The 20,884-nt window shown below is 40.1% G+C and overlaps 4 protein-coding genes and 1 long non-coding RNA gene across 15 annotated transcripts in view; 2 read left to right on the top strand and 3 right to left on the bottom strand.

Moving 5' to 3' along the window:
- LOC127510680 (gastrula zinc finger protein XlCGF8.2DB-like) overlaps positions 1 to 20,884 on the bottom strand; it is a 220,351-nt gene that overhangs the window by 59,928 nt on the left and 139,539 nt on the right. The gene's annotated exons all lie outside the window — the stretch shown is intronic.
- The window catches only part of LOC127510610 (gastrula zinc finger protein XlCGF57.1-like), a 151,214-nt gene that overhangs the window by 34,154 nt on the left and 96,176 nt on the right, over positions 1 to 20,884 (top strand). The gene's annotated exons all lie outside the window — the stretch shown is intronic.
- Positions 1 to 20,884, bottom strand: part of LOC127510601 (gastrula zinc finger protein XlCGF8.2DB-like) — a 142,725-nt gene that overhangs the window by 69,941 nt on the left and 51,900 nt on the right. The gene's annotated exons all lie outside the window — the stretch shown is intronic.
- On the top strand, positions 75 to 5,085 carry LOC127510726 (uncharacterized). Its single transcript, XR_007929727.1, has 3 exons — positions 75 to 3,739; positions 3,967 to 4,167; positions 4,261 to 5,085. It is a non-coding gene; the product is annotated as an uncharacterized LOC127510726 (long non-coding RNA).
- Positions 14,860 to 20,884, bottom strand: part of LOC127510585 (zinc finger protein 721-like) — a 38,462-nt gene continuing 32,437 nt past the window's right edge. For all 7 annotated transcript variants that reach the window (XM_051890255.1, XM_051890253.1, XM_051890258.1 and 4 more), the window contains one exon: positions 14,860 to 20,686. In XM_051890255.1, coding sequence (XP_051746215.1) covers positions 17,673 to 20,686 — 3,014 coding nt within the window. In that variant the 3' untranslated portion in view covers positions 14,860 to 17,672. The remainder of the gene's footprint in view (positions 20,687 to 20,884) is intronic.

The following is a 20,884-nucleotide window of genomic DNA, read 5'->3' as shown; positions in this document are numbered from 1 at the left end:
AAGATCAACAAAGGTCTTACGGGTGTAAAACGGCATGAGGGTGAGTAATAAATGACAGAATTTTCTTTTTTGGGTGAACTAACCCTTTAAAATATCTTCTTTAGTGTTCAACAGAAAAAAGAAACTCATAGGTTTGAAACAACTTTAGGGTAAGTAAGTGATGCCAGAATTTTCATTTTTTGATGAACTATCCATTTAATAATCATATTAAGCCATTTTGCGATTCCTGTTTTTTTGTCTTCAAAATGTAGACCTCTTGAAAAGATAATTAAGGCTTTTTAAGACTTTTTATCGACTTAAATTGAATAAAACTGAATTTATGGGCCCTGGCTTACCAAACATGCACATCTTGAGCCTGGTGTCACTAAATGTAGTTTTTCGTTTATGCTGATCTTTCAGTCTCTTCACTGCCCAGTTAATCTGAGAGGCCAGCTCATTGGTTAGAGTACAGGCCAGCATGCTTCTAATGCGTGCCTCAACTGATGCTGCTCCCAGAATAGCAAAACGGCCAACCTATAAGGGTGTTAGGGACATCTTAGCACAGAACATTGATAGGTTACAAAAAATGCCATTGGAAAATATTTTTCCTGCTGGCTGAACTAGTATCCAAAGTGAAAGAACTCTGTCTAGAGGTCCAGGGTTTCATGAGACAGCTACCAGTCTCTCCTCATTACTTCTCTCGCTCCATTTAAAAGATCTGACAGAGTTAGAAGAAGCAGAGTTGGCTGTTCCAATGCACAAATAAAATGTTCTTTGAAATAGACACAAGGGAATACAAAGTGGGGTGGAATCATGTTCCCCAGGGCATTGATGGCACAAGCAAGGGTCACAAGTGTCCCTGTCTCTGCTGATGTGGATGACCCAACCTGTCTACCACCGCATCTGGCAAAAATAACGTCTGGGTTTGGGACAGTCGTAACCCCAGTTTCAAACCAGTTAGGTTGTGGGCTCCGTACAGAAATACAGGGCTGACTCTTCATAAAAGCCATAAAACAGTCTCGGGTGGCCATGGAATTATCATTCCAGGTTTCAGGATAATTACAGTGGTAACGCACAGCCAGCTGAAATGCAAATCAACGAACCTGAAACCTGCTTCTAGTTCTATCTATTTTTACCACAACCAGGGGGAGTACCCTGGGTTCGGGCCAAAATTCTGAGCTTGGAGCCCTCCCCCCAGGACAGCATGCCAAATACGCTTAACCTTTACTCTGTTTAATTATATGTAAATATGAACTCATGAACATTTAAAATGTTTGTTTTGATTGACATTGTTATATTGTATATTTGATTGTTCTTTCTGCAAGTACGTACATATACTTTTTCATTGAAATGTCAAGATAACAAAATTGGCCTTTGTTAGAATAACTTACAAGAAGTAACACAGAAGTAACACAGGAATAACTGACGACGGGCCATTGAATTCTTAGAAGATAATGCACACCCGAGGTGGTAATGCGGCCACGACACGAAGCAGAGTTCGAATTTCCGGTCAATTATTCCGCTTATACTACAGTTACCACACCTCAAGACACTGTTTCGATGGGGTATTTCAAGACATTTGTCAGGTTTTTGTCCTTAAAACACTCTTATGTGTGGGACTAATTTCTTACGCATCTCATCCCAAGCCTCCGTTGCTAATTCCAAAATGTAATTTCAGAACTAGTAACGGAGGCTTGAGCCTTGACAGCAGAATAATACCGTTGATACAGTTATTAACGCACTTATTAACGGAGAGAGAGAGAGCATATGTGAATTAGCCTACCGGAGCGTAAATAAGTTTATCTACCTCAAGAATCGCACAGTTATTACCTCGCTGGTGAATCATTTTACTGATTCATTCGTCAGAGCAGCGCTGACAAAACGTTTCTGTGCGAGTGTGTCTGTATGTTTTACAGTGTGAGTGTACATTTGAAAGAGAGAGAGGATGCGCTTTCAGGACACAATAAAACGTATTTTGTTGAAAAAACCATGACGCTAATTTGTCGTTTTCATCCTATAGTTTACTATATTTATTTGCTTGGTCGGTGTCGTTGTGGGTTTTGTTTCTTTTGCTGTTATAGACTGTAAGGACCTTTTGAAATAACTAAAATCATTTGGCGAAGTGATATGGAGCTGTAATGCGGTCAAGACCTGCCTAGAACTACTTTAGCTGTGCGTTTCCCTGAAAATAACTGCACACCTTAGAACGTTATTCGAGCATTCAACAGCCCTGTAATATAAGTAACTTAGGAAAGAGCACTTAGTTAAAAAAATAAAGGTAATTTTTAAAACTATGGTTGGCAAGTGTCTACATTATGTATTGGTTTTTGAACACACCATCTACATTATCTCTATTGACAGTCTTAGTGGAACAAAACCCTGATACTGTCCATAGGGATCAGGGAAACAATCACGTATTGTCCACACGCAGCAGCTGGGAATGTCCACCCTGTCATAGTGCCCCATATTGCCAAACAACAAATTGACAGTAAGCAGCATAATGGAACTGTCTGTTGCTCTCCCCAGGCTCCACAGCGTCAGGAACAGCTCCGATATCAGTCCAGATATGTCTGGCTAAGTGTAGTACCCTCTCTTGTAGAATATAGGCCTCCATATGGGGAAGTCTGGAGATGCAGTGCTGCTGCACTTGTTGCCCACAACACTTACGTTCTAAGTCAGATGGCATCTCTCTGCAGTCACTGGAGACCAAGTATGCTGACTAGATGGAGGAGAATCTGAAGCTATAAATTGCATGATGTCAAACATCTGACTGGGGTCCTGGGTAAGACAAATCCCCAGAATATGACAACACTGTTCTAAACTCAGTCATCGAACTCTGCCCTGTGGGGCAAAACATGATTTAAAATCATTTATATCGTTTTTAATAAACACACACCACATCTGAAGTTAAAATCTTCAGTTTATTATAATGGACTACCTAGGCCCTTCTCATTAAGCTTTCCCTTCCCCCAACTGCACTCCCAAAAAATAAAGCCATTATTAAAAAATAGTCTGCAAAATCTGTCCCAAGCAGACTAAACAACATATTTATGCCTGTCCAAAACATGTATTAAGCTCCAATGAACAGTATCCTTTTGAACTTTTTTTAGAGCAGTTGCTTCAAACTCTCTTGCATGTTTTCCAAACTTTGTTCGAAAACTGCTAACTCCTCAATCCTTGCTCCTTCGCAGTGTAGTATGAGATCTCTCTGCAGGACTTCATCCAGTGGGTGTTCAGCCATTGCATCCTGGACCATGTGCAGTGCTACCACAGAACTCTCTTTAAGGTTTTCAATAAGCATACCTTTGATGAAAGAGTATTCTTGTTCCACTGCCCCTTGTTCATGAGACAGTGTGAGCAGATGTTTAGTTTCTCGATTGCTTAAACACATTTCTTGAAATTGTACTCCTTTTCTCGACAAATCCATAAGTACACAAATGCTCCTCACAGGTGCATACACTAATTGCTTAACTGATCACTAACCAATCACTGCTTTACTGCAGTATAGGCCTATAAATAGATCAAAGGTCAGATTACCTGTTTTGAACAATGGATGCCAACAATGGACAGAGAGCAAGAGGAGTAGGAGGAAGAGGAAGAAGAGGACAAGGGCAAAGAAGACAAGGAAGGAGAGCCATCTCTGATGAGATTAGGGCAACACTTGTTGATCATGTGATTAACCACGGTTTGACCATGAGAGAGGCTGGACTGAGAATCCAGCCCAACTTGAGTCGATTTACAGTGGCAGAAATGAGAACAGGTATGCAACTATCTAATTTATTATAGACTATTTTAGCCTTACAGTAATGTACAGTAAAATACTTATGACTGCATAGTATTACATAAACATTTGTAACTCTAAGCCATCCATTTACTGCACTGCATTGAATGAATGAGGTTGGTTATCATGCTATGCTGTACTACCTTTTTTTGTAAATTGTTTACAGTTCTTTTGCTGAACACATACTGTGTTTCAATTCTGTACAGAGTGGAAAGGCAAAGACATCATGGAGGACGAGGACGCTTGTTTACAGATGTACAAGAGACTGCAATTATAAATATATAAGAGAGATAAGAGAGCATATCTTGAATAAAGACACCATATTTAACAACATGAATGCTGTAAGCCTGTTGACCCTACAACGCATCCTCCAGCGGCACCAAGTGACGATGAAACAACTTTACAAGGTGCCATTTGAAAGAAACTGTGACAGAGTCAAGAATCTGCGACATGACTTTGTACCATATTTACTCATCTGTGTATCCTTTTGTCTGTTACAGAGAGTATTGGAGATGGATGCCCATGTAATTCGCCATGAATTTATTTATGTGGATGAGGTTGGCTTCAACCTCACCAAAACCAGGAAGAAATGTAATAGGACAGAGGGCAATTACCAATGTCCCTGGACAGCGTGGGTGTAATATAACTATGTGAGCTGCCATCACTCAAAACGGGGTCCTCCATCACAATGCCGCACTGGGTCCGTACAACACCGGCCATATGCTCACTTTTCTTGATGCAATTTACAGAATGCTTGTCCCTGATTCAGATCAGGAGCCTGCTAGATTTGTGGTTACATGGGACAATGTTCGTTTTCACCGGGCTGTTCTGGTCCAAAACTGGTTTGCCACCCATCCACAATTTGTAGTTTTGTACCTACCCCCATATTCACCTTTTCTAAATCTGATTCTTCTCAGCCTGGCACTGGAAAGTGTATGATCGCCAACCCTATGCCCGCATACCACTTCTCCAGGCAATGGAGGACACATGTGGGGACATAGCCTCTGTCCAAGGTTGGATATGCCATGCTAGGAGATACTTCCCTTGATGTTTGCCAAGAGAAAACGTATCTTGTGATGTGGACGAAGTATTGTGGCCAGACCCAGCCCGGAGAAGAGATGAAGCGTAGCTTTGCACTGGTGACTGTCCACCCCCCACCAATTCCTGGACTGCTCCCCCGGGACCCCCCCACACACAATTGTGTTCTTTACTGTATTTTAAAGAATATACTTTTGGTTTACATATGTTTATGATTTTGTTGTATGCTACTCTATAACAGTAATGTTTGGCCTAATAAATATTTTCTGTTTCTACATTGCATTGGTGTTTACAGTGTACTTGTTACCCCTCTCAGCAGAATACTTTCACTGTAGAACATTGTATTGAAATGTAGATATAAGCCTATAAAAGACCAAAGAATTTTAGATTTAGAACAAGTGTTTACATGGTATATACAAACATTTACTATTATTAAAAAGAGTTTGGCATTTGATGCAAATGCTTCATTCTGAAATGTTTATGGCATTTTGAATAATTACATTTTGAAGGAGATATGAGGCATTTTGCATTTTGTGTGTGCAGTTTTGGAAATTGTGTAGAGGTTTGAAAAAAGGTGACAGTTTTGAAAACGTGTGTAAGCAGTTGGGAAAAAAAGAGCTCCATGATGTTGCTTCTCAACAACTACAGATCTCAGGACAAGGTGCTCAACGTAGCCTTATAGGAGTCTAACAGTACACTTCATAAGCAACTGGACTCTATGCAGTAGATGCTTACAAACTTCATATTTCACAGAGCTGGAATTTATCCTTTTCGTCCAATGAGCTGCCAGATTTACAGAGTGCATCCCGTACCTTTAAATACTGAGTTTTTTCAGCTTCTCACGACATTGTTCAGTGTTTCTCTGGTAACCACGAGCACGACGATAGTCCCGCATTTTAGAAAATATCTCAGAGTTTTTGGGTGTTTTCTCCAGTTGTTCCTGGATACTTTCATCGGCCCAGATTTCAAGCAAACACTGCACCTCTGCCGTAGACCAAAGTGATCCCTTTGTCGCCTTGTTGAACAAGTCGCTTTTGGTGACGTCACGTCTCCAGTTCCGTGCTCTGGCGCGTTTAGTGCTCACACTTCATGCGAACCGCGCTCTGGCCCACCTCTTCCAAGCATGCCAGGGCCGGTTAAACGAACTGCGCCCAGGCACGGAACGGAGCCATCACACTTGTCAAACAAACCGGGCTTTGGGGGTCAAACGCACTCGGGCACGGTTCAGAGCGCCTAGTGTGAGTACACCCTACGTTTTTTATTTACTTAAGTACTAGTTTTTTGTGATATTAAAACTGGTAACAAGAATTATTATATTATTATGATATCAAAAATTTTGATGATATAAACTTTATTTACAGCAAAAATAACTGTTGTGATATATATTGTTATAGTGAAATCAAAATCTTATATGACGATGTGAGAAATTTTGTTATTTGTTAAAGATATGGACAAGACTGTCAATGGTCTTGAAGATTTGTGTGCACCATCAAAATTTCAGCTTGTTGTCAATATTGCCAAGCGTCTTACACAGTTTAGTCCAGGCAAAAATGAATATGGAAAACCTTCAACAGCACTCAAAATTGAATTCTGTCTTAAAGGGGCTGTGGAGGACATGATTGGGCAGACTCTCATGAATTATGATGATTTGGCAGAGAAGAAAGCAAAAAAATTCTTTGAACTCTTTTAGAAAAACTGGAGGAACAGTGTTTCTATCACTGCTCATTAAAACATACAAGTAAAAAGATAGAATAAAGACAACATCCCCCTTACCAGAAATGTGATTGGTCTGAGAAACTATATCTCAGGATGGTAGAAGATGAAGCAAGAGGGGAACTGATGCAGCAAATGAGTTTAAGAGCATACAAGGCATTAAACGAGACAGTGACAGGCTGTCAGACAGTGATGAGGAAGCCTACGTCCCGGAAAAACTCGGGCTGTGATCGTTATGAAGAGGCCGGCGATCCCTGACAATGGTGTCTCTGCTAGTCAGGACACTGTTGTGGATTGTTTCCTTCCGACCTAGATGTCCGATTCATCCTCTCCACCAGACCTGGATTTTGACAACACTACCAAAGGCGTTCAAGATAGTCTGACAAATCCTTCTGAGGCAGAATGTTTCAGATTATTTATGAATGAGCAACTTGTGGAGCAGGAGACCAACAGGTATGCTCATCAGCTGAAAGAGTCTGCAACTGTCCCTGGGAAGCTGGCAAAGTAGGCTGAAATAACTGTAAATGAAATTTACACGATTCTTTTAGCAGTTATTGTCAAGGGCCTGGTGAGAAAAGGTTCCTTGCGGAATTACTGGACCACCGATCCGGTAACACAGACCCTGTTTTTCTCCACTCTCTTCTCTCTGGATCATTTCCAACTCCTGCTGATGGCCCTCCACTTTCCTGACAATGCTACAGCAAACCTCAGAGATCCTCTGAATAAAATTATAAAATTAGAAGTGTTTTCACCTCTCTGATGGCTGCTTTTGGGCAGATGTTTGTTCCTCAGAGGGACTTGTGCATTGATGAGTCACTGCTGCTTTGGAAAGCCGGGCTTGGATTTCAGTAGTACATTCCATCAAAGAGGAAGAAGTTTGGGATCAAGCTCCTCATGCTGTGCGATGTTCTGACTGGGTACGTCATCAATGTTAAAGTGTACACTGGCTCCAGCACAGACATCACACACACTCGAGGACTCGGTGTGTCCGGCTCAGTAGTGCTGACACTGCTGGAGCCATATCTGGGGAGATGGCATACACTGTTGACGACTGGTACACCAGTTCTACTCTCTTCGGTCACCTGCTGAGAGCCAAAACTGGGGCTTGTGGAATTGTGAGGGCCAACAGAAAGGCATGTCGTGCATCCGTGACAAGATGTCCTGTGGGGAGGCAGACTTCAAAAGCTGCAAGGACATGCTGGCAGTGAAGTGGCATGACAAGCACAGTGTCCACATGCTGACCACGGTCCACTCAGCAGAGATGTCATCATCTGGAAAGATAGACCACACCACTGGGGATGAGAAAATAAAACAAGTGCTTTACTACAATAAGAACGAAGGATAGTTTTGTTGGCTGTCACCGCAAGACCTTAAAAAGGGTATAAGATATTGTTCTTCCATTTTGTGGGCCTTGCAGTATACAATGCGTTCATTGTGTACAAGGTGAAGCAGGATTCTAGCCTGACTTACCAAAAGTTTCGTCAAAATCTTGTTCGCCAAATTGTGGAAGAACACCACACTCCCCGGAAGCCATCTACTGGTGGTCGCCCTTCTGTTGACAACTCACTTTGTCTCACTAGCCATCATTTCCCCTCAGAGATCCCTTCAATTGCCTATCAGTGGAAGAACACATGCAGGCACTGCAAGGTCTACCTGACCACCAAAAAAGTGCCTGCAGAAAAGGCAGAAGATGAGGTTTATGTGCAAGCCTTGCAACACAGCACCGTGTCCAACAGAGAAGTACCACACTTTGGCCCATTTCTGAGAAGAAAAAAATCTAAATTTCTTGTTATAGCACTATAACAATACTTGTTCTGTATACTGTGTAAATAATGTATATTGGTTAAAATATATATATTACATGAAACACACATTTGCAATACATAATCATAATATCTACCTTGTGTGATCACCCAAGTACAAATAATGCACGACTTCGATCCTCCTGTGCATGGCGGTAACTAAGCACGTGTTTCCTGGTCCAGATGGTATCTTCCTTTTGGTAAAGCACTAGCGTTTGTGTTCATATCTTTGTTTTTCTTCTGTTGAGAGGTTATCCAATATTTGTGGCTTGAAACAGAAGGAAAATTGACCGGCTTGTGCTGTGTCTTTACGGAGAGCCCAGTGTATGCCCCATTGTTTTACCCTGCCGGCACAGGTCACGTGACTGAAAACGTTTATTATGAGTCACGTGAAACCCATACTGCTTTGTAATGTAAACAATCATGGCTGCGGCCATTGCCCGTATTCAACGCAAATAGCAATTAATTTCCAAAATTACCATGTAAACTGAAATGTAGACCTAAAGGCTGATTTATACTTCTGCGTCGAGTGTACGCCGCGTAGGCTGTGTGTATCACGCGTAGCCTACGACGTAGCCTGATGTGCACCTCTTCAAAAATGTAACAACGCGTCAATTCTACGTGGACCGCAAGCGCTGTGATTGGTCTGCTAGAACCCCTCCCTCAGGTCAAAAAACTGGCGCGGAGCAATCGGAGCGAGCGTTTTCAACTTCCATATGAATGAAAAAACACTCTGTTTCAGGGGACACATGCAGTCATACTGCAACAAAAGTCGTTACCTATTTGCCGCTTCTATTTGTAAGCTTCTCTGACAACATACATGACAAGCTGCTTCTTCTTCAGCTTTTGCCTTGATTCTCAACATGACCGCGGACAAAAATTAGAATGTCCAGAATCTGTATAATGTTCAGTCTGCTTGGCCGTCTGCATTGCTCTGTTCTGAATCAGCTGAATACAGTAGTCTGTCTGCTTGATTGCAAGATTCAGCCTGTAAGTTTCACTCTGCTCGATTGCATTTACAATTCATTTGATATATTCAATCTGCAAGATTGTCTACAAGAGTAAGTTTGCACGGTTGTCTAGAAGATTCAGCTGGTTGTTAAGAAACATCAAGCCATGCCGATCACTGCTAGTCTGGTGCTGTTACGATACTGCTTTACCAGGGTGAACAAACATTCACCTATTTGCAAAGCAATTGGAGAGCACCAAACAGAGTTGGGGTACTCGGACTCGAGTCCAGACTTGAGTCCTACATTTAAACACATGATGGCAACTTCTAAGTACGAGGCCAAAAGAAAATTAATGTTTCTAACATCTTGGAAGCAGTAGTTTATGAATCAAAAATGACAAAAACTGTTTTTCTTTTTTTGTTTCTGCCTCTGCCTCTGTGGCCGACACCGATTCTCCGACTGACACTGACTCTGTGACTGACACTGCATCTGAGATTGACACGGACTCTCCAACTGACACGGACTCTGAGATTCTACATCTGAGACTAACACCAACTCTGAGACTGACACTGGCTCTCCGACTGACACTGCCTCTAATCCTGCTAAAATCTGGTCTTTGATCGCTAGTTTGTCATGTTCACAGACAGCCGATTAATGACAATTGCGATCAAATTTTACCTCCGATGAAATTCTGGCAGTGTCAGAAGATTTGGCACACAGTCCTGAAGTGTGACTTCTCCTACGACGAATGTAAAATTGTCTTTGTTTTTCAAGACAAGCCGTGATCATAATGAACACTAGAGATGTCTTTGTTAGCCACCATTTCAGTCCCGTGTGTAATGCAGCTCACAGTCACTGAACGTGTATGGGTTAATGATGTAAAGCTCCGGACAAGTTTTCGCGCATCCATTTTTAACGAATTTTGACTGTCGTACAGTCTGACATATATGACAGTTGAGATCGTACAGTGTGACAATAGGATCATGTTCATACAGTCTGACAAGCATCAATCGTAAAGGACTGTTATAAATCGCACAGTGTGCACCTGGCTTTAGGCTAGATTTTAACTGTCCTTACCCTACATGAATAATCATAGGTTAAAGGTGTAAGATAAAAGGTCACACCTACTAACAAAGGTTAAAACATATGATTATAACTTTGTAATTTCTTTTGCTCCATCTGCTGAATGTAGAACTGAAAATCTTAATTGTTTTTGTTATGATTACATTATTAATCAGTGTCACTGGTTTCACATTTCAAAGCATCAAAGGAATTGTCTCCTGGTTCAAAAGGATCTGTACACAAATCAGTTAAATGAGCCTGTGGACATCGCAAAAGAAAAACATTTAGATATATGAAAACCAAAAAAAGTGGCCAACACAAGCATAGTCATAAGCAGTTTGTTCAATAACAGGGATTATGAGAAGTGCTTTCAATGGGACAGCTAATAACTTGATAATGAAAGTCAACTCCTCAAAAATACACTGTTGCAGAGAAGTTGGCCCTGTCCAGTAACCAGGGTCGACCCATCATAGATGGCACCGAAGGCAGTGCAAAAAAGATGCTGAAACTACAGATTGAGGAGTTGGAATACCAGAAGAGGGTATGTGAATCTATAATTGTGGTTCAGACTCCAGGGCGACGACTCCTTTTGTCCACTCTTCAGGCTGTTTCATCAGTTGCGGCAGGCTGAAGTCCACGGTCTGCGGTGGGCTCTCGTATCTCCATCAGTCTGGGAGTCAGTGACAGATGGCTGGCCACAGTATCATCTCTCTCTTTATATGTTTATAAACATGATATTATCCATTTATAGGTAGATTCTTCGAGGATCTGTCCTACCAAACAGCCCTCTTGATGTTTCTCCAGGAGGCCCTAATTGCCAAAGGGCTACTAATTTTGAAAGCCTCTTTGCAAGCATCCCATCAGGTTGCGTATGTCTTTGCTCAATCATACCACAGACAAGTCCCAAATTTTCCAGAAGATAAGACAGACCTTTCAGCATCACCAGAAGCTTGTTAAAGATCCAGGCTCGTGTGTTGATGTTAAGCCAGTTGAGACTGAGATATGACAACAGACTGAATCAGAAATCTGGTACTTATTATCAAGTACCAGAGAAGGATACTTTTATATGTGCCAATTTTAGAAACATTGATATTCAGGTACAGAAATCCAGACATTTGTGATCTCCTAAAGAAAAGACTGTTGCGGATTTTAGTGATGGAAGTTGTTTTAAAACCCACCCTTTGTTTACAACCAAGAGACATGCATTACAAATTCAGATATACTACGATGATTTTGAAACTGCCAATCCCCTTGGCTCCAAATGTGGAATTTACAAAACTGTCTATTTTATTGTAAGAAACTTGCCCCCCAAATTTAATTCTGTTCTGATGAACATTCATTTGTTGTCACTTTTTCCAGTGACAACAAATGAATGTTTTGGTGTTGATAAATTATATGGAAAGCTAAGGTTTAAGTGTTCCATTTTCAGATGAGCAGATATATTGCACCATTGCACAGATCACTGGTGATAATCTAGGAATGCACTCAGTTCTTGAATTTCATAAGTCATTTAGTAGCCATCATTTCTGTTTCTTTTAGTTAATCGAAAAATAATGATTCTCAAACAGTCTTTTGTGGAAAAGAAATCTTTGAAAAGCATTGCCAGTCTCTACAGGAAAACCCACAATTAAGGTCACTGTATGGTTTGGAAAAACAATCTACACTTAATACATTTAAGTATTTCCATGTTTGCAATAACTACTCATTTAATATAATGCACGATCTTCCTGAGGGTGTGGCTCAGCACGAAATTGAATTGCTTTCTGGATATCTCAAACAAAACGTATCTGAAAATGACTTACTTTTGAGGATTTATTCTTTTGATTATGGATTTTTAGAATGTAAAAAACCCCCACAAAGGTTATTTTGGAGGGTGCTGGTAATAGCATTGGTTTAAATTCCATTCAGACATCCTTGAAATTATCTTGTCAAAAGACGTTTTCTCAACTAGTTGGGTTAAAGTTGATGGTGTAGAATATAGAGCTGGACTGGTCATACAGTGTTGCAGATGAAAGTTTGTATATCATACCTTCTTTTGTAATGTTTTAATTCAACTTAAAATGGAGTTAAAGGAAATTACTTTGTTAAATTAACTGAAAACTGTTAAATGAACTCCAACACACAGTCTTGTAGATTTTTTGAGACTGTACAGAGTGAAACTAATACCCACCTAAAACTCTGAACAGTGTTATTCTTCCTGTATCCCTTATAGTGTTAAACGTTTAACTATTTTGAAAATGTTAATTTTACTCTAGAGAGTGTGGAGCTATATAAACTCAGAAAAAGTGTTGAAATCAACTGAGAGTTAATTCTCCACTTTTTGCTGTGTAGTTGCTCCTGATATCAGAATGTTCACAGTTGTTACAAATTTTAGACACAAGATGGCCGACAGCCCCAGATTATTGTTGTTAAACATTCACTGCATGTTAAAATTTGTGTTGACAAAGCATCCCTGAACAGTGTTCATTAGGGCTTTAGTCCAAAAATGCTCATATCAGGAAATACTGATATATTTACACGGTAACTTTGTATTTTTTTTTAGACAGAATCATCATCTCTTTTAATTTTCCACAGATTTACATGATCTGATGAGAATTAGCAGCTTCCAGGATTGTTAATGAAGCATGAGCAGACTTGTGGCTTCAGCTTCATTGTGTTTCTAAGGGTGCGTTCACACTTGTAGTTCGGTTCGTTTGGTCTGGACCAAAGAAGAAAAAAAAAAATTTAGTCCTGGTCCGATTAGAGTTCAGACTGGCAATTTTATTACCGAACCAAAAAATACCGAACCTAAAGGCATAGGGATACGTTCACAACCTGATTGGTCGGATTTTATGACGTATTGCCAATCCTGAGATGGAACTTAGCGAACATCCAAAACAACTGTGTGCTGAGGTAAATGCGCTTGTTGTTTGTGTGTAGCCTGCTCATGATGGTATTTTGGCAAGCTGGGAACTCGTGAAGAGCTTATAAAATGTGTAAAAGAGTCAAAACAGCGGCAGGAATCCCTCCGTCACATACACAAACGATCTGCTGTGAGGAGACGCACGTCTGATTCCTGTCATGGGCAAACTCGTGACTATGATGAAAACCCATATGCGTGAGGATTCTGTCGTTTTTAGGGTATCATCTTCCTGTTTTTGGTTCGTTTACATGTCTTTGGTCCGTGTTGCGTTCATATATCATTCGAACCGCACCAGAGTTCGTTTGGAAGCGGACCGAGACCCATCTTTTCAGCGGTCTCGGTCCGCTTGTTTGTGTGCGCACCAGGGTTCGGATGGCAGCGTTCACACATGCTCAAGTGAACCGCACTAATAGTGCAATCACACCAGGGTTCGTTTTAATCAAACCAAACATGACAAGCGTGAATGCACCCTAAGTTTCTACACCACAGCCACACACATATTTAACATTCAAAAATATATTCCTGTAATGTCCGCTGCGTTGTCTCAAACAAAGAAGGGCGATGATCTAAACGCAAGCAGTTTATTCCACACTAAAACAGTCGGATGAAAACAAACTTAGTTCCAGGCATGACGAAGTAATCCACAGATTAGCAAGGCATGAATCCAGGCATGGCAGTAACATGAACTCCAGACAAGATATGGCATGAACACCATGGGAGAACAACACACAAACACTAAGTTAAGGAACTCAAACAATAACGGAACAACTTAGACAGAATCAGGGATCTATTTATACAGAGGCAGGCTAACAAGATAACAAGGGGCGTGGATAATCGTCAGGGAAACTAACAAGGGTAACTATGGCAATAAACAAAGCAGTGAAAGCAGGCACATAGTGAAGCAAGACATGACATGACAATGAACTTCAACATAAAAGTCCTGAACTCAGGCACCTATGTGCAGAGTTCCTTACAATTCCTAGCATTTTTATTTTTTCCAATGAATTTCCATGACTTTGAGGTAAATATTCATGACCTAACATTCAATGAAATGTCTGTGTATACAAGTGAAATAAGAATAAAAATCCATGTTCAAATTTACCACAGCATAACTTAAATAAAATTAATTAACAAGCTATGTGGTTTCATACAAAATAAACATTTATTTAAATAATACTGACACAGTAACACAATAACATTAAATAGTGTCAAACCCTGAGAACTCTGAATAATGTATTGACATAAATCCATAGGAGGCAATTAACAAATCAAAAACAAAAAAAATGGTAATAAAATAAATAAGCGTCCAGTAACATTGTAATTAATTGGATAACCATTTTTAACAAGTTAACGTCTGTGTTTTAATTCCCCCAAAACAATCGTCAGTTTATTTTTTCATTTCTGCAAACTTCTCATCAATCGGTTTGTCGATCTTCTGCTTTCTTTTCTTTAGCAGTTTGGTGGAAACTTGGATTTGGTGATTAAGGTAAGATTGGGTTTTAAACATTCAATTCTTCATCCCTTGTTAAAAAAAAAAACCTAATTTGGACCATACAGTATATAATTACTATAGACCTATTTCTAAACTGCCTTTTGTCTCCAAAATTTTAAAGAAAGTGGTCTACTCACAGCTCTACTCATGTTGGAGTACTTTTAATATTTTAGACACATTCCAGTTGGGCATTAGAACCCATTACAGCTCAGAATCTGCATTGCGTAAGGTTACTAATGATATAATATTGTCTTTGGATTCACATGTTGTTCTAGTTTTATTAGATCTAAGTGCTGCCTTCGATACGATTGACCATGAGATTCTTCTGAACCATATGTTGGGTTGGTGTCCCAATTCAGTGGTTTGCCTCGTATTTATAGGACATGATAGTAGCTGTGAATTTTCCAACAGAGAAGACTTTTCCTCCACACTGGCCCCTTTAATATGTGGCGTTCCTCAGGGGTCGATGTTGGGATGCACATGACATGAGTGTTGACCAGTGGAAAAAGTATTCAAAGATATTAAACAGCCTTAATTCATGTTCATGTTGAGACGCCTGCTTTTGAAGCTGCAGCTTGGCTTCTTGTTCAAATTGGGTGGTCATGGCTTCAGTTAAGGCATCAAAAGCTGGCTTCAATTCCCGTTCGCTTTCTGTTCCTACTGATATGTCCACCTTTCAGAGAAACAAATTTTTATGCATATACACACACAAACATATATGTTTCTGCATAATTTGTGAAGATACTAGTTATAGGCAAATTCCAAGGACAACTTGTTTGCAAAAGTCACGAAATACGAGAAGTTCACAAGTTTGTGATGCAGTGGAACACATAGCAGCTAGTCAAAATACCTAATTCAAAAAGCGGTCTACTTTAAGACTACCTGGCGTCAGGTTTCGTGATTTACTGCGACAATTTCTACACAAGCCCTCTCCTCTTTCGACACCTGCACCAGCTGGGATTTGGTGCATGTGGGACTTGTCGAGAAGGAAGAGGTGGTGTTCCTTCCACAAAACAAAATGCCTTGAACAAAAGGTCACCAAGTGGCTCCATTCGAAGTGAATGGACACAAATGTCAGGGAAAAAGCAAAAGAGTATCATTTCATTCTGGGCACCAAAGGGTCAGCCCAATAAAGGGGTTGCCAGATCAGAGGATGTTGACTGGTTTGAGCAGATTTGGAAGACAGTCTAAGATTTCCAAACTGGTTTTAGTTCTTCCCCACTCGAAAGCAGATGCCGAGAGAGTGTTCTCCACGGTGGGTTTGAACAAAACCAAAACTAGGAACAGTTTGGCTCTGAACGGAATGCCATCATCATCCATGACAGTGAAATTGGTTGGCCTTCAGTAGAGGAGCCCCCTACTCCTGCCATAAAGGCATCAAAATATGCAACAAACACAATAGAAAACACCATCCATAAGCTAAAATGTGTACTCTCTCACACAGCTTGACATACATGCTCAGGGCAAGTTCTGCAATCTATAACATGCAATTTATAACATGGTATAATAAATTATCTGAATCATTTCTTAATTACTTCAGCTTCTTACTCAAGTCATGAGGTTATATATTTAGACAGCTGTCTAGTCTTGTCCATCTGCATTCGTTATTTCAACACACTAACTTTGGCCCAAGTGTTGGGGACTTTTAGTATTCAAAAGCATATAAATATGTTAATCATGCAAGAAAAGGAATTAAAAATTATAAAAATTATGATTAATTTAAAAAATGCCTTCACATTCCATGTACTCTGGTTAACTCCTGTTTTCTGTCCACTCCCTCTGTTGTTCTGGCTGAAAGGATAACAGTATATTGAGACGAGAGTTTGCTCAAACCTCCTCAGATCGCATAATTTCATGGAAAAATTAATAGAAATGCTCATTCTTTCTAAAGAAATGTGACAAACATTTATTATTGTTTTTCTAAATGCGTAAGAGTCTGGACTTAAAAGCTTAAAAAGGACTGTTCCTTTGATCACAAATAAATGGAAGCAGGCACAACTTATTAAGTGTGTTTTCTCTTTTTATGTGCGATAATAAGTAATACTATTTGATTAAGAATTGTTTTTTTGATATACACTCCTGACACAAATTAATAAATTACTGGCACTGTAAAACTTTTTATTGTAATAACTTATTTTGCGACCTAGCTCATTTTCAGTCAGCTATCCCCATGCTGGTGAAATGGTGGGGATGTGTGACGTTCGTTGCAGAGAGGCATGTTAAGGGCGTGTTTTAGAGTAGATGTATTCACCTTATTTTCCACGACAACAAGGGTGACGCCAATTCGTTCGTTTTGTTATCTTACTTCCAGCTGAGAGGGACTTCTACGTCTGGCAAGGAGGGACCTAAGCTAGTCGCTAGCCATAATCCTATTTCTGTAACGGTAATAAATCAAATGTCAAGTATTATATGTTTGGTTAGGGGTTGCACCAACGATGTTATGAACACAAGGTGAAGCTGTTGGAGTGTTGCACTGCACTTTACAATTTACACCCACCACCTAAAGATGAGGAGCACCTGAGGCAATGGCTGAAGGCGCTAAACTTGAAGTGCCCACCCAAGCACCCTTATGTGTGTTTGTACCATTTGTACCTGACGAACACCCTTACCCCGAGAAATACCTAAAGTAATAGCTTGCTATAAACAATCTTCTAACTACTGAACTAGCTACCGGATGCGGTGCGTCAGTTTAGTGGAAGTCGGATGTATTAAAAGTGGGCGGGGTGGAATAAGGTGAATATAACATGTATATACACAGTGTGGCAATCAAAAACTAAAACAAATAACATTACGACCTGTAATGTAACAATTTTTAATTTCTTCATTTTGAACAGCATATTTTGGTCATTTGAAACTATCCACACTGACCACATATAAACAGCATATCTCTGGTGCAAATTCTCATGTGTCTGATAAGGACTTGAAACTTCCACAATCTTGGCAGGTGAAAAGGCTACTCTCCAGTGTGAATTCTCATGTGGTATTTAAGGTTTCCTTTTCGGTTGAAACTTTTTCCACACTGCTGGCAGGTAAAAGGGCTCTCTCCACTGTGTATTCTCATGTGAACTGTAAAGTTTCCACGTTGATGAAATTTCTTTCCACACTGAGGGCATGTGTAGGGCTTCTCTCCAGTGTGAACTCTCATGTGGATTTTAAGGTTTCCATGTTGATCAAAACTCTTTCCACACTGAGGACATGAAAAAGGCTTGTCTCCAGTGTGAATTCTCATGTGCCTGTTGAGGCTTCCTTTTTGAGTGAAACTTATTCCACACTGTTGGCAAGTGAAAGGGGTCTCTCCAGTGTGAACTCTCATGTGGTAATTAAGGTTTCCTTTTCGTTTGAAAGTTTTTCCACACTGTTGACAGGTAAAAGGTCTTTCTCCTGAATGAACTTGCATGTGGATTTTAAGGTTTCTATGTTGACTGAAACTCTTTCCACACTGAGGACATGTGTAGGGCTTCTCTCCAGTGTGAATTCTCATGTGCCTCTTAAAGATTACTTTTTGAGTGAAACCTATTCCACACTGTTGACAAGTAAAAGGGTTTTCTACCGAATTAATTTTCATGTGGGCTTTAAGGTTTCCATCTTGATCTATACTCTTTCCACACTGTGATATGGAACTCTTCTTTTCAGTGTGAATTCTCATGTGATAATCAAGGTTTCCTTTTCGGTTGAAACTTTTTCCACACTGTTGGCAGTTAAAAGGGCTCTCTCCAGTGTGAATTCTCATGTGGACTTTAAAGTTTCCGTGTTGATCAAATCTCTTTCCACACTGAGGGCATGTGTAGGGCTTCTCTCCAGTGTGAATTCTCATGTGGACTTTAAGGTTTACATGTTGATAGAAACTCTTTTCACACCGAGGGCATGAATAAGGTTTGTCTCCGGTGTGAATTCTCATGTGCCTGTTAAGGCTTCCTTTTTGAGTGAAACTTATTCCACACTGTTTGCAAGTGAAAGGGCTCTCTCCAGTGTGAACTTTCATGTGGTAATTTAGGTTTCCTTTTCGGTTGAAACTTTTTCCACACTGTTGACAGGTAAAAGGTCTTTCTCCTGAATGAACTTTCATGTGGATTTTAAGGTTTCTATGTTGATTGAAACTCTTTCCACACTGAGGGCATGTGTGAGGCTTCTCTCCAGTGTGAGTTCCCATGTGGACTTTAAGGTTTCTATGTTGATTGAAACTCTTTCCACACTGAAGACATGAATAAGGCTTCACTCCAGTGTGAACTTTCATGTGGTAATTAAGGTTTCCTTTCCGGTTGAAACTTTTTCCACACTGTTGACAGGTAAAAGGTCTTTCTCCTGTATGAATTTTCATGTGCACTTTAAGGTTTCCATGTTGATCAAATTTCTTTCCACATTGAGGGCATGTGTAAGGCTTCTCTCCAGTGTGAATTCTCATGTGCCTCTTAAGGAAAACTTTTTGAGTGAACCCTATTCCACATTGTTGACAAGTAAAAGGGTTCGCTGCCGTATGAATTTTCATTTGGGCTTTAAGGTTTCCATCTTGATTGATAATATTTTCACACTGTGATATGGAAGGATTCTCTCCAGTGTGAATTCTCATGTGGACTTCAAAGTTTCCGTGTTGATCAAATCTCTTTCCACACTGAGGGCATGTGTAGGGCTTCTCTCCAGTGTGAATTCTCATGTGGACTTTAAGGTTTACATGTTGATAGAATCTCTTTTCACACCGAGGGCATGAATAAGGCTTGTCTCCAGTGTGAATTCTCATGTGCCTGTTAAGGCTTCCTTTTTGAGTAAAACTTATTCCACACTGTTGGCAAGTGAAAGGGCTCTCTCCAGTGTGAACTTTCAGGTGGTAATTTAGGTGTCCTTTTCGGTTGAAACTTTTTCCACACTGTTGACAGGTAAAAGGTCTTTCTCCGGAATGAACTTTCATGTGGATTTTAAGGTTTTTATTTTGATTGAAACTCTTTCCGCACTGAGGGCATGTGTAAGGCTTCTCTCCAGTGTGAATTCCCATGTGGACTTTCAGGTTTCTATGTTGTTTGAAACTTTTTCCACACTGAGGACATGAATAAGGCTTCTCTCCAGTGTGAACTTTCATGTGGTAATTAAGGTTTCCTTTTCGATTGAAACTTTTTCCACACTGTTGACAGGTAAAAGGTCTTTCTCCTGTATGAATTTTCATGTGCATTTTAAGGTTTCCATGTAGATCAAATCTCTTTCCACATTGAGGGCACATGTATGGCTTCTCTCCAGAGTGAATTCTCATGTGCCTTTTAAGAATTCCTTCTTGAGTGAACCCTATTCCACACTGTTGACAAGTAAAAGGGCTTTCTCCCGTATGAATTTTCACGTGGGCTTTAAGGTTTCCATCTTGATGGACAATCTTTCCACACAGCGATATGGAAGGCTTCTCTCCAGTGTGAATACTCATATGATAATCAAGGTTTCCTTTTTGGTTGAAACCTTTTCCACACTGTTGACAGGTGAAAGGGCTCTCTCCACTGTGAATTTGCATGTGGACTTTAAAGTTTCCATGTTGATCAAATCTCTTTCCACACCGAGGGCATGAATAAGGCTTTTCTCCGGTGTGAATTCTCATGTGCCTGTTAAGGTTTCCTTTTTGAGTGAAGCTTATTCCACACTGTTGGCAAGTGAAAGGGCTCTCTCCAGTGTGAATTTTCATGTGGTAATTAAGGTTTCCTTTTCGGTTGAAACTTTTCCCACACTGTTGGCAGGTGAAGGGCTTCTTTCCAGTGTGAATTCTCATGTGGACTTTAAGGTTTCTATGTTGATTGAAACTCTTTCCACACTGAGGGCAGGTTAAATAACTTCTAGTTCCTGTCTCTTTTTTAGCTCTTCTTGGTGAGGAAGTTTTTTCAGTCTGTGAGCAACTAAAAACATTTTCTCCATTTATGAATTTATGATGTTTCTCAAACTGAACTTTCTTTTCCATTTCATTCAGTACTTCACTCTCCTCTTTCAGCACCATAAGGTCTAGGGCAAAAAAAAGAATCAAAACACAAAAACATTTAAACATGTAAAACATCAAAACCAACATGTATACTAGATCCTATTCGTATTAAGCTAAGAAGTGTTGCTGAGTAACTGCATGTAATCTCAGAACCTCTTCTCAATATTGTTAACTGTTCTCTTTCTTTGGGTCTCAAAAATGTTCAAGCTGGCAGTTATTAA

The sequence above is a fragment of the Ctenopharyngodon idella genome, chromosome 4 (genome assembly GCF_019924925.1).
Source record: "Ctenopharyngodon idella isolate HZGC_01 chromosome 4, HZGC01, whole genome shotgun sequence".
NCBI classification, from domain to species: domain Eukaryota; kingdom Metazoa; phylum Chordata; class Actinopteri; order Cypriniformes; family Xenocyprididae; genus Ctenopharyngodon; species Ctenopharyngodon idella.
This window is presented reverse-complemented; position numbering and strand designations above follow the sequence as displayed.